General features: G+C 31.9%; 1 protein-coding gene across 4 annotated transcripts; it reads left to right on the top strand.

Moving 5' to 3' along the window:
• The first annotated feature begins 469 nt into the window (after window positions 1-469).
• On the top strand, window positions 470-8,658 carry LOC121123029 (protein Skeletor, isoforms B/C). 4 transcript variants are annotated; one of them, XM_071890442.1, is made up of 7 exons: window positions 481-991; window positions 6,254-6,296; window positions 6,360-6,517; window positions 7,657-7,727; window positions 7,784-7,850; window positions 7,943-8,198; window positions 8,267-8,658. In XM_071890442.1, the coding sequence occupies exons 5-7, from the start codon at window positions 7,833-7,835 to the stop codon at window positions 8,485-8,487; spliced, it is 495 nt and encodes a 164-aa protein (XP_071746543.1). In that variant the 5' UTR covers window positions 481-991; window positions 6,254-6,296; window positions 6,360-6,517; window positions 7,657-7,727; window positions 7,784-7,832; the 3' UTR covers window positions 8,488-8,658. The 4 variants fall into 4 exon arrangements, with proteins under 4 accessions (XP_071746542.1, XP_071746543.1, XP_040574039.1 ...); XM_071890441.1 differs by having other exon boundaries at window positions 470-991; window positions 7,657-7,850; XM_040718105.2 differs by lacking the exons at window positions 481-991; window positions 6,254-6,296; window positions 6,360-6,517 and having other exon boundaries at window positions 7,640-7,727.
• The last annotated feature ends 5,914 nt before the right edge of the window (window positions 8,659-14,572 follow it).

The following is a 14,572-nucleotide window of genomic DNA, read 5'->3' as shown; positions in this document are numbered from 1 at the left end:
AAATATCTAGAACAGTGATATATTGTTATCAATGTTTATAATAATAATAATAATGGGATGATTTTTTTCGAAAGGAGTGTCCCGATCAAATATTTTGTTTTATCGGAAATTCCTTTTCTTCATAGGGGGATACATCTCAGTGACTTTAAATTTGTACAGATTATGTAAGAAGGAACAAAGACTTTAATGTACGTGATTAAGTATATTTTACTTCTAACATGGCAACGCATTACTGAATTGCTTTCATATGTGGGTATTTTTGCAAAAAGTAACATCACGTTTGCCCTTTCCTTTTTTATTTCCTTAGGAATTAATTACATTGATTGATACTTGCTTTGTCTATTGGAGTTGTGTACTGGGTGTGAACTTGAAATTCAAAACAAGTTTAGACCTCAACATCTTATACGTATGATAGTGTGCTCATCAAATTCAGCTGACAAAATTGTATAATTAAAATACAAAATCCTTTAGATGTCCTTCATATACGAACGCTGTGAGGTCATTATTGTGTGCCTTCGTGGTGGGGGTCCGCTCAAGGATATTATTGAGTTTATGAAGGTGCCCAAATCAACTTTTTACAATGTTGCCAAGTCTTTGTTGGAGTCTGATGAGTCGGGAACACCTGCGAGGAAGACTCATGATCAGTTTGAGAGTAAGAAACACACGCTTTACCAATTCCAGAAAAAGGGGACCAGCTAACAAAACACGCAATTTACCTCACAACACATAACACTGATGATTCTTTGGGAGCTTCTATTTTCGAGGCAGTCGCCAACATGTACAAGGAGTTCCTTATGAAGATCTATGTGAGGTTCAGGGCCAAGTTAAAGTCTGTGGTTGAAGCTGGAGCTGTTTGATTTGAGTGATTAACTTCACTATGGATCCCTACATGTACATAAGAGCAAAAGATTTGTCAATACTTGAATATATTTTGGTAAATAAACTGTGATATAGATTATTCATCAATTTTCTGGATTTAAAATCCCCACCGGTATGGTCATATAAATGTATTATTATGTATTTGAAAATCTCTTTCCACTAAGAGAATAATGTGAAGATCAAATCATAACATTTGATTGATATAATATCTTATATGCAATCATCCAATTTTGAGAAAATGCAATTAAAAGGTTAAAAAACACCATGTTTTATGGGATTTGTTTGAAAGGAAATCACCCCTCTTCATTTTTCAATTGGTTTTACAGCAAAGTAGTTCATTTGAAGCATAGTAAGTACATATTTTATTTACAAAAAGGGTATGTGGTTCCAAAATCCCTAGTTTAGCTGAAATATTGATTTCTTAATAATTTTATTGGGGAAATAATCATTAAAAGGTTGATAAAATATTCTTTAAAAACTCCATTGTTTTCCTATTTATATTTGAATTTATTTATTTATTTTTTATCATAAAGTTAAATACATAGACTGATGATGCGAAGAAGTAGTTGACTTCGTCAAAAACGAGGAAATAGTTGAGCAAAACATTTGAATTGTAATAGTTTGTTATGTCAAAAACATACATAGAAGGCGCTTCAAATACCTTTATTTTTTAAAATGTTTCTTGTAATAATAATATATATAATTTATTACCATAATTATATATATTTAGAGATGTACATAGGCGAATAAAGTATTTTTGAACAGTTTATTTTATGAAGTATATTAACATTATATTCCAATTTTTAAATTTAGATATAATTTTATTTAGCCTTTCAAAATATTAATAATGGATATGTGAGATTATTCTGACTCTAATTCAATCTTCATGAATTATCTGAGAATGGTTCCTATATTTGAAGGATTTTGTAAAAGTTGCCGCTCTGGAGGTACAATTATGGGCCACAAAAGTCAGCATGTCCAACCTGGGACACCATATATATATTAGACATTACCGAAACGACAAAATTTGGGAATTTGGTATCGTCAGATATTTTTTATTTTGTATTCTATTCATTTAAACAAGAAAATAACAATCAAATGTCCAAGAAAATGATCCTTCATGGACTCATTTTGATTTGAAAATCTTTAAAATGTCAAAAAAAAGAAGGAAATTTTGGTGTTGTTTCTTTAAAATTTTCGAATTGAATCTAGTTATAGGATTTTTATCTTATTAAGTATTACAGATGAAACATATATTTTGCAATCCTATTTCTAGAATCTTTCTCCAACTCACCTTATGGCATGAGTATTTAAGTTCCAAAAATACTGCGAATAAATAAATATTATCGAGTTGGTACTGCGTATTACGCGCATAATGTTTCTTTTCATTTTTATTACTCCATTCTCATTTTTTGATGCGAAATATGATATATATTATTACTAATCATAATTTCGTTCTTCATTTATGGCAAATAGGACAACCAACTTTAACAATATACAATTTGAGAAAACGAAAACTATCAATTAAACTCTTAAAAATATTACCTTTTATTTATTATTTCTTGATTTATAAGGTTGATTTGTTTTTATTAAAGCAGAGGTATGGATTTTGGATTTGTTTTCTTTTTTTAAATTATATTTTGCAATTTTCCCGAATAATTCCACACCCCAAAAAAATAATACATATATATAATCCCGTGGACGCCTCTGCATTGCCAAGAATTACTCCAATATCGATCCTCAATTCTATTCGGAGTCCAATAACGATTTTCAGTTAAAACTCTGCAGCAAATCCTCAGGGTTACTCTGCGTCTTTTATAAGCACAATCAGATTTTGAATATAATTAAATGTAGTAAAAAAGAATATTACTGATTCCAAAACAGCGGGACAGCTAAACAACACACCACTAATTATTATGTACAAGCGGTAGTACCCAGCATTGCTCAGAGTTATTAGGCGTCGAGGAGCAGACAAATTTTGCTCTAATATAATAAATTTACTTTAAACTCCCCAACAAATCCTGGGAATTAATCTCTGTTTATTATGAACACACTCACACGCATGTAGTGTCTCAATATTGAGAGATTCTCTCCTCAAGAATAAAGGAATATTGATAACAACTTGAGGAAATCAAATAAAAACATTGTTTATGTTGCCAACATCAAAAAAACTCGCACGCTGGATTTATAACCACAAGTGTTAACCTCCCTTTTCTTTTCTTTTTTAAGCCAGGCGCTGAGCTTTAGCTACACACCCTCGTTATTAAAATAAGTTCTACTCAGACAAACCTTGCTTTTTTAATATAGTTTTTTAAATTTATTTGCATAATGGAATAATGTGAAGATCAAAATCATAAAATATATTCGATAAATGACTCATCTACTTTGGCTCAGTAAGATAATTTTATAACTTCAAGACACGTTCTAAAATAAAAATAACAAGTTGCACTTTTAAGTTTAAACTCGGAAAATGGTAACACTTATTAGTTTCCCTTTAAAACTTTAAATTTTAATTTATAAAGCTATGAATCTTTTAATAATATTATGTTATTTTTGCCTAACAAATGTTGAGTCTAATATTTTTTTCAAGTATTTATTACGTGTCGGGTTTTTTTCCACAATAAGTTTGGGATTGAATGAGAGGATATCACTTGGTAAGAGTAACTAATCCCTTTTGATAGTTCATTAGAAATGAAACTTAAGTGTTATCCTAGTCTGTATTCAGAAGATGAAGGAAATTACGCAGAAAATGTCATTTTTTTTTTTGCCTCTTGTTTATATAATTGAAATAGAATTGTATGAATGCTTTAAAAAAATATCATTCGTATTAGAGGTGGCTCGAGCTAATATATATTGAGCTTCGGCCTTAATCAGGCTACGAAGGTTCTGGGCCAGTCTGCTTGCTTTACGGACAAAAAAATAAAAATATATGCTGTTTAAAAGGTATTTCAGCGGAGGTTGACTCGATTTTCCCTTGGATCTCTCGAGTTCTTTCGTGGCATGTCTCCATAGTTTGAAAGTATTTCCCTTTTTGATGTGATATTTATTAGAGTATATTTTATACTTCACTGGTCCATAGATCCCAGCAGTTACAACTTTCTAAAACAAAAAAAAAAAAAACTATACAGATGAAAAGAGACGTTTTGATGATGGTGAGGGTCACACATATTTTGATCTCCAACCATTTCCATATAATTAAAAAAAAAAATACTATTAGATGCAAATTTAGACAGTTTGTATCGTCCTGGAGAGAATAAGAGTCCTTGAGAACCATTGTATTATAATTTAAAAATGAAAACATGGCTTTAACGTTTTATTTCTTCATCATTTTTCCTCATTTCTGGAGGGAAGTATTGAATGTATTTTATCAATTAACTTTTATATTTGAAAGTGTTATACTTACGAATACTCAATAACGTCATCATCAGCTATTTTTCAAAAGGTATCGAATCGAGGATGACGTCATTGATTAGTTGTCAAGGAATGCTTTTACATTAGAAATACATTTCGAATTGAAGGTTCGGGTCTCTGACTTGGCAAAATAAGGTTCGGAAGACGGGCTTTCGGGTTCAGATATAGACTGAATCCACCTCTATTTCCTAGTGATGTGTATTAAATATAAACTAATGAAAGTGTATGGGATGGATATAAATATATAAACGGTTCAATATGTAATGCCTGTTATTTTGATACCATAAAGTATCAATCAATGGTCAGCCGTACTAACCACTACCATGAAGTAATCCAAACTTTGAGTGTCAAACTCTCATAAACATTGATCTGTATTAACAGGGTGCAGCCACATTACTTCATTTTTTTTATTGTGTGGGAATCAGGGTGTAGAAATAGTAGCGGGATTAATGTGTTTTGGTTATAGAGGGGAAATTCTGAAGTTGTCTTGGTAATAAAGTTTAGTAACTATCATGCGTTGGAGAAGTGAGGAACGTACGTTTACCGTTATAAATAAATATTGCCAAGGAATGGTTTGACAGAATATTTTATACAAAAAAACAAATTGCAATTTATCTCCTGAGGTTTTATTGGTGTGATTTATGACAATCAGTTAATAGCTTCAATTTCTAATATACAAAAAACGATATTTTCAATTCATTTTCATAATTTGAAATTTGCACAATTATTTAAACGTAAATACCTTAAGCATAATGATGCTATGGAGCTAAAATGTGTGCTATTGTATGCGTTGTCATTGAAACTAGGGCATTTTGTCTAAATCAAGTAATTAAAAATGGATTTATTCCAGAAAACCAACTTTTTTAAGACATTTGAAAAATCCCCAATAACTAATTAGTTAATCAACTAATCATTCACACATGTAAAATATAATACATTTTTAAATACATTTTGCATCTTTTTGCAAAAAATAAGTACCCTCTGAAACTTCGTGTTGCAAAGTGGTTTTTAGAGAAACAGAAAAAAAAAATCATTAAAATTTTTGTATTAAAATACAAAATCGGGGACGTCATTTATCTGATAGGATTTTCAAAACAGTGTCAAATAAAGCTTTAAATCTGAGCTCTCAATATGGAACAAAGATATAACTTTTGTGATTTATAAAACATGTTTTATTACCTTTTGTTATACAGGAAAAAAAATTAAATTTCTTCATTTTTTACATCAAGGTTACGAAAGGGTACTTATTATCTCATTAATATGAATAGAGAATAGATAATAACTTTGAAAAAGTTTTCAGTATTAATTACTTCAACATTAACGTACAGTACACCACAGCTAGGTCCACATGCCCCCCCTCCTTTCAATTTAAATATAAATTTAAATGCTATTCTAATATTAGGTTTGTAATAAAACATAAAAATTGAGATAATTGTCTTTTCTATAAAAAATAATTTCAATCTTTAGGACTTCTATAAAAAAGGTCATTTAAAAATAAATAAATAATAAAATGGTCGTTACAAACTAATCCTACCCCACCCAATCAAGCCAAAGCCCTAGCTCTTGGATATAGGTATGCTTACGGGACTGTTGATATATCATCAATCCATCCCTAATGAGATTGGTGTTGCCATAATTGCCTCTAAGGATATCTATATTAATGATTAAAGAGCTCAGACACACATCTGTTTAAGTATTAATTTTGTTGAAATTCTATGGCTAGTTAATAAATTATATCTTGGTGAAGTTTAAAATTCAAAGTGTTCAGATTTTAATGTACCACTCGGTATAGGTACTCAATACCAATTTTTTGAAGGTTTTCATATATTCTCGATCCCTTAATATCATGGTCCAATTGCCCATCATTATCAAGCTAGACCGAAGCAACTATATTATAATTTGCATTATCTAAAAAGGTATCTTGAAATGCATTAAGCAAATATTTTTTTTTTTTTTTACAAAGGCCAGGGTACAATATGGACTCCAAAAGGTGATTTGAATACATGGTAACAAAAAAAAAAACCTAAATCAAAAAACATGTTTCCTTAATGATGAAAAACTCTTTTCAGGGTCAGTTTATGAAAGGATGATGGATGTAGGAGAAGTGGAAGAATTACTAGAGGCAATTTGTCCAAGGAAATGATTATGACGGAATAAATATATGAATCCCTAACAAAAAGGAAGTTCCCTCTAGCCAGACATCTTATTTGAACCAATGATCCTTTGGGTAATGTTATAATTAACCATAAATCTATATTGCACTTCCTCCTTTTCATTAATTATAATTATTAACAATCTTTGGAGTGACATTTTTGGACGAGTTATTTAAACATAATAAGATAACTACGCTTAGCTAAAAATCGATGTATTATATATGATATTCCTTCACCCTTTCCAACAAATGGGAAGACATTTGTTAGTAGGAAGGACCCATTTAAATATATAAATAATATAGCCCGATATCTGCAAGCAAATTTTTGAGCAAAGAATTTACATATATTAGTATTTTTATTAATATATAAAATGGAGGAATCCTCTTAACTGTGATTATAATTAAAGCTTCATTAAAATAATGGAGTACAAATCGAATTATAAACCGGTTCAATCCATGCATGTATTATTAAATAATATGTAAAATACACTAAAAAAAATATAATTATGTTTGGATTTTTACTGAGTCAGTTGTTGGTCCTACATTTAACCTAGGTCATGTTCATAGACAGACCCTTTATCCAATTATACCCACATAAAAGAAGTGCACAATATGTTTGAAAAAAGTAAATAACAGTGAATATTCAAATGAGTTGTATCAATCACGGACTCAAGAAATGGGCGAGCAGTACCTACGTAAATATGAAATGTTGTCAATGTGGGCTTTACTCCACCATCTCATCACCACAATAACAAATTAATTTAATTTTATCATTTCCCTCAACGGTTTAAAAATATATTTAAGTATGAAGAAGGTTTTTTTCTTCGTTAAAGGTTAAAATATGTTTAAGACTCTAAATAGTATGTACATCTATTTACTGTATCAAAGGTACGGAAATCAATTAAGGAGCTAGGAGGGTATTTTAAAGTGACGAAAACAACTTATTATGTACCTTTGAACACAGCAAACTCTTCATATTGTATGTAGAATGTACATAGATGTAAAAATGAAGAACACGATATAAAAAATACACACAATACGCTTAACCGCCGGATTGAATGCTCTTATGATGGGCCATCCAATATCTACATACATACATGTATTTCAACCCCTCCTGGACGGACGGACGAACGAACGAACGAACAAACTACCAACCACCACTAATTTCGAGTACGCCTCCTTTTTATTATTTTTTTTCTCTTTAAATACTCTAGCTCTTCAAAACTCAAGAATCATTGATACACTAGAAGGAAGTCAGGCAGGATTTGATCCATAAATAAACAGAGTAAGCAGTGACGGATTTAGTTGTACAAGGCCACAAGAGATCAATTATTATTTAAGTCTATTCACAGAGACAGACGAACAAACATCTTCACGATCGTCTTCAAGGATGGAATTTCTTTTTAAGGTTTGTTGTTTCCGTAATCCCTGCTCATCATCCTCTTCTCAAATAACTTCTTACTTACACAACTAGAAGCTGATCCAGATTTATTTTTACAGACAGTCCTTCTCTCCTTTTTCCTTTTGGATTTGAGTTTTGGAGCTCAAAATATATCAAGGACCGCCGATGAACAAAGTAAATCCAAACGACAAGCAGATGAAGAAGATTCCAACACCATAGATGTAATCTATGTAGGAGATTTCAAGTTTGCAGAACACAATGTCAAAGGGGATGTCTACATCTACAACGAATCATCCATCATCATTGATGATTTCATTTATGATGGTCAAGGGCCCGGTGTTTACATCAATGTTGGTAAGTGAAAGAGTTTACGCTTTTCTCATGTCTATGATGTCTCTTCCCTGTGTTTTTACTTATTTTAGCCACCAAAGGAAACAGTAGGTCTGAGTATATGGAAAATCGGATTGTAGTTGACTTTCCCATTGAGGATCCTTCTCCCATTGAGAGAAGATTCGACCATGAAAGACTCTATATCGACTTGCCTCCAAGTGTTAAGGCAACTGATGTCAAATGGTTATCCATTTGGTGTGAAATATTTGGAATTAGTTTCGGGGATGTGGAGTTCCCTGAGGTTGAACTCTAGACACGATCTTTAAAAGCTAAATTTTATTTCTATACATCAATTTTTTTGACTTATTTATTATTTCCATACTTGCAAAAACTTTTTCATTGTAACATAAATACACTTTGAAATATATCAGTTCGTTATTGTTCTGATTTTGTTGGATAAGAAGATCCACATTATTTATCAATATTTATTTAATCTCTTTATTTTTCCGCTTAGTTAATTATCATTGGAATTTTTAGCATATATTAATAGGAATTAAAATATATACAGTATTATTATACTAAATGAAAATAAAGGGCTTGGCAAAAGCATAGATTTGCCAAAAAAAAAAACTGGTTTGATAAACAGTTTCATCCCTTTGTATTTAATCACAAAATGAAAAATATAGGTTGCTTGTCAAAACAAAAGCAAGATAGAATAATTTTTATCAAAATTGAGTCTGAATTACATTTATGTTCATCGTCAATTTTTATCAACAAATTATTTTGATCGATTCTTAAAAGGCTACACATGTTGCACTTAAGTTCATCGGCATAATTAAATCATTGGAAATTTTATATAAAAAGAGCATAACCTTAAAATAAATCAAATGAAGGCTCCAAATTATAGAAAATATTTTTAGTATCTCAACTCATCGTAGAAGTATCATAATACTGTCCAACAGCAAAAATGATACAAAAACAGTATATGCCCAACTTGTACAATTTGATCCCCTTATTCCAAACATGGCCTTATTTTTTCTCTCATACCGTGTGGCCTTCATAAAAGGCCGTGCATTTTTTGTTTTTTGGCTATTTTTAAGTTTCAAAGCTGTTTTATGCCCTCGGTGTTGAAGATAGGGATAAATTATGGATATATATGTTCAAGCCGAATGTTAAAAAATTCTCCAAACATTTTTTCAATGTCTGCATAATACTTTTAACTCGAATAATTTTTGTTTTAAGTGGAAAATAGGTGCTTTTTATTCAGAGGCTCATAGCTTCCAGACGAAGGATTGTTATTTAAGCTGTAGAACATGAACATGACCATTAAAATTTTTCTACCTCAAAAGATTTGGCCTATAAAGCCTTTATATTAAAATTCACGTTTTTAGAATATAACTACGATTCAGTACCATATTTCGACATGAAAGAACATATCGATGAAAATCAAAGTAAATAACAAATTCATACACACATTTTAGAATTTGAAAAAGGACTTATTTATTGCTTAATGCATATAACCACCAAAAATTAGAGTAATATTAAGGACCTTAAATAAAAGATCCATAAAGGATCTTACATATTTTTTATTTTTTATTCAATTACTTTATACAGGTGTGCACGTCTAGAGCTGAACACTCCTTTAAATTGTACGCCATGCACATATTCGTGACTTTATTCAGTTGAAACAGGTTTATACTTCGAGGCAAGGGTCTTTACTAGTTATAAATAAAACTACAGCAAAATCTAAATAGCAACAGTGAAACAACAGCCGATAATATGGAGAGACGTCGAGTCGCAATTTTGGAACTTTCCGCGTGAGGGAAAACTCCCACTGAAATTTCCAAGGTTATGAACTGTTGCCCCACCACTGTTTACAGCATGGTAGCCAAAGGGACTCCTGAGGCGACCACAAGATCTAAGTCAAGGCCTCGAAGGTAGGACGAAATGGTTACTGCCGTGAAAAAGTCTGTCTAGGACAAGATAGGCAAGGTCACCGTCAGCGGCCTCTCCAGGGAGTTCAACGTCAGCAGAAGGACATTGGGCCGGCTAGTTAAGAAAGATCTTGGGCTTGAGGTCTGCAAGAGAATCACTCGTCAAACCCTCAAGCCGTAAAATTTATAAGGAGTGTTCAGTTTAAGACGGGCACATCTCTATCCTAGCTGAAGCTATAGAATAGACACAATACTTCAATTTTATAAAGGTCAATTTTTATTGAGTTTTGGTCAATTTAGTTTTTAATTTTTATTAAGAAATTTATACTACAATAATTCATAATTTTGATATAAAGGGATATATATATATTTAATTTTAACTTTCTTCACTTAGAAATTAGGAAAATGTTCAAATGATCATAGTTTTTCTTAAAATCCCGAATCTTAATTTTTAAATAAACTTCTTTATTTGATATCTTGAGTTGACCATACATGAACCCAACGAGTGAATGTAAAAAATTTATAGGTAAAAGTACCTATATCATATATTTTGCAATTTAATCGATGTACATAATATCTTATCCTTTAATTTGTGCGTATAGTCTTTCATATTTACACTCAATGCAAAACACACCTTAATTAAAGCTCTGTGAACATTTTAACAATCACTTTTATTCCTTCTTGTGCTAACTCCTTGTTGTTTTGCTTGGGTTTTGATATGAATAAAAAATATTAGCCAATAGATCAGGGCTGAGCTAACTTTTCAGTGAAAGGGTCGCATTCAGAAAAAACATATGTTTCATAATGAGACTAATTTAAATTCATGGAGCAGGAGCGTTATTTATTGACATTCGTTTGTAAACAAAGCGACAGAGAGTGGCGCCGTCATGTGGCAAAATAATACAACTCCCTAAATAATAATATAATTTAATAAAAAATAACATATACGTATTTTTATCTCATAGAGGGCGCTGTCGAAATTCTTCTAACCAAGTGCCATTTTTTAAGCAACAAGCTACAGACTGTCAACCACCTTGCAGATAGTATATTTTTTTTTAATTTTGCTCATGCCCTATAGTAAGGAATCAAAATGTAATATTTAAAAGAAAAAAAAACAATTAATTTTTTAAAATTAGCAGTATCCATAAATCCTCAATCATCCATTTTCTACTTTTTTTTCTCCTTATTAGTGCTGTGAGCGTGGATGGGTTAAATTCAAATTAAGTATTGTTAGGTCTCTCAAGTGGAGTAGTCAAGGGTTTTGTTATCAGTGCTGTAGGGGCCCCTACGTGTCGAAAAAGAGCTTTAAGGACTCGTTCAAATGAGAGTTGCAACGGAGGAGATGGGGTTCTTTCATTATATGTGTCAAAAGTGGCCCTCCACATTTTTTTTATAACTGTCCGGACATACTGTTGTAAAATGTCAAGGTCTTGAGGGGATTGACCTGTGTGTGGTTTTTTTAAATGTCCTTCGGGCCCAGTTTGGCCTTTTTTATAGTGCCCTTCTTCCTCACCAACGTTTCGGACTTTCTGATGGCAGAGACGCTGGTCCTGGAGATGACAAACTGCTTGGAGTGCGTGAATGGAAATTTGTCGGTAACGTCCAAATCTTATTTTCTCGCCTTGTACGTAGGTCAGCGAGCTCAGTTTTGTTTTGTTTTGTAACTAAATGTTTGGGCTTTAATAAATCAAAATAAGAGTTAATTTCAACCACTCAATCTTCATTTACTATTGAATTAGTAAGTGTTCAGATTTGAATTGAGAACTTGGTAATTTGTGTGAAACTCAACACTTCTTTAATCAATCTCTCGCGTTCCAGATTGCATTTCTGATGCACCATAAATCAAAACAGTTCAAAATATCTTATTTAAAACCACAATGTTTCAAAATGGATGGACCCTATCCCCGTCATAATTGCCTCAAAACAACCCAAAAGGGCGACTTACTATTGAATCTTAAGTAAATGAATATTTTGTTTGCATGCATTATTCTTCATAATTTCATAATTTTTTGGCTAAAACATTGATATTTGAATTTTTTTCAAAAATTTTAATACTTGAAATTTTTGTAACGCCCTTTGAGGGATACATAGAGCTATTGCTATTTTCATACCAGTTGTTTGCATTATTTTGAATATTTTAAAGCAGCTGACTCTACTTACTATAAGCTCCAAAAACGTATTACATAGGATTTGGATTTATATCTTAATTCTTATCAATTGCATGGGACCGAGGCATTAAATAATCCTTCAATTTTCTTATTAATTAAAGATGTTATAAATTTTCTTGTAGATACGGGTGCCCAGGTATCCGTTAATTCCCCGACGAATTGTATAGATTTCATTCATGTTGAAATGCCACCTATCTTTGGTTATGGAGGGAATCCAGTAGAAGTTATCGGTACTAAAACTCTAAGGGTACAAATAGAAAATCTAGGAACTTTCCAATGGAAATTTATTTATGTATCTAGAGGTCGCCCTATTTTCGGGGCTGATTTTCTTCATTTCTATAAAACTAATATTGACCTATTCAGCAAGAAAATGTTTTTTATTGATCGTTGCGCCATTTCAGAATTATCACTTCTCCTAAAGTTTTCGATGATAAAAAATTCGCTGAATCTTAACCAGCTCATGGAGTTGAACATCACATCAAAACTAAGGGTCCTCCCTGCTTTGCAAAATCCCCCAAGCTGGATGGTGTTAAACTCAATTTTGTTGAAAACGAAATTGATGGACTTCTAGTCCATCTTCTTCAAATTTTTCATCAGCAATTCATGTAGTACTCTTGCACAATCACATTTACAGCTTATAAATGTGAAAATTGTGTTATACAAGGTGCAGCGAAAAATATTTACACTTTTAGTCTATAACTTTATCAATATGTATTTCAGCAACCAATTGTTATAAGGTATGTCAATAAAATAGAAATAACTAATATGATGTTTTGGCTACACTAATCAGTGATATAGGCCCCCTTGGCAGCAATGATAGCTTCCAGGCGGCTACAGAAGGCCTTGAAACCATTGCCGATGTAATCCTCAGACATGACATCCCAGCTCTGGTTGACATTGTCCTTGATGTTGTTGATATTTGGGTAACGGACAGTGCAGGGCTTAGACTCAGAATTCACCCAAAATCTACAGTCCAATGGGTTGGCATCTTGTGAGTAGGTGAGCCACATTTTCTTTGGCCAGAAAGGCAAGTTGTCCTCCTCCCAATTCTGGTTTTTTGGACGTATGTGTAGGCGTATCATCCTTTCGTAACACCATGTTCATCTTAGATATCCCCAACTGCTTTCCAATCTCTGTTCGTGCACCGAAATTCGTTGGTCACGCTCAGATGGTATTTTCTCTGCTTCTTAGACACTTAGGAAGATCTATTTTTTTAATAAATCATTTTTTTGTCTATTTTTAGTATTTGTCTGGAACAATTTTATCGCATTCACAAATAACTTGATTTATGTAGCAAAAACGAAGTGTACATATTTTTTGTCGCACCGGTACCTTATTACATTTTATATATATTTTTAAGCACACCAAATAAAACATTTGCAGAGTAAAAGTGACTGCAGGACGTATTTTGCACAATCTTGCAATAGATGATGTACTTACATACTTGGAAAGTTAAAGTAATGAAGAGGTCAATTCTTTGACCTTTTTTAAAATCACATTAGCTATAAATTAAACGTGAATTAGTGAAAACGGATTTTGTATTTAAAAGGGGACTTAAATGCACATCAAATTTCCATGACCTAAATACTTGAATAATGTGTTAACATTTTTAATGCGTATAAATCCAATGTGCCATATATCAGTACATGTACGTATATGTTACAAAAAGTTTTATTTATTGTTGTTTTCTTAATTCGTAGGAGCGTCCTTTGTAATTTTCTATTTTTTTAATATTTAATTAACACAATGTATCCAAGAACTGGGACATTTAATGCAGTTTATAAATGTAACGTATGTATATGATATACACTTTATTTCAATATGTCCCATACATACAGCGTAGGGAAGCAAAGCGTGGACTGTTAATTAATGTTAATTTTCTCATTGCTATGAGAAGGTTTAGTGATTATTTTTTGATATTCTGTTTCCATCGTCCTATTTGTATAAACAAACAATACTAATCATTTTTTCATTTCATCGTCATGAGCGACCAACAAGCCAAAGGGCTGCACATCACAGATCTCCTATATACTGGAGTTGAAGGGATGAATATTGCAGACATTGTTAAGTGTTCTAGGGACTAGGAGCCTCGTTTTTAAGTTCGCACAGATGAAAATAATGGGAAAAACCTCTCCAGGATGTCATGAAATGGATGGTATAATTTAAAGAAGGATACTAAATCCTTCTTAAGTTTTGAGAATAATATAAAGGAGGATCCTACTAAATCGATAAATTACCTCGCCAACGACTTCCTTCTTTGGCTTCTAGGACCATCAGGAGGCCTATAAATCAAAAC

Source organism: Lepeophtheirus salmonis, chromosome 8 (genome assembly GCF_016086655.4).
Source record: "Lepeophtheirus salmonis chromosome 8, UVic_Lsal_1.4, whole genome shotgun sequence".
Lineage (NCBI taxonomy): Eukaryota > Metazoa > Arthropoda > Copepoda > Siphonostomatoida > Caligidae > Lepeophtheirus > Lepeophtheirus salmonis.
This window is presented reverse-complemented; position numbering and strand designations above follow the sequence as displayed.

Excerpts from the sequence above, each read along its gene's own strand:
- LOC121123029 (XM_071890441.1), top strand. Across the intron at positions 8,199-8,266 it reads CGGTGTTTACATCAATGTTG|CCACCAAAGGAAACAGTAGG; the intron begins GTAAGTGAAAGA and ends TACTTATTTTAG.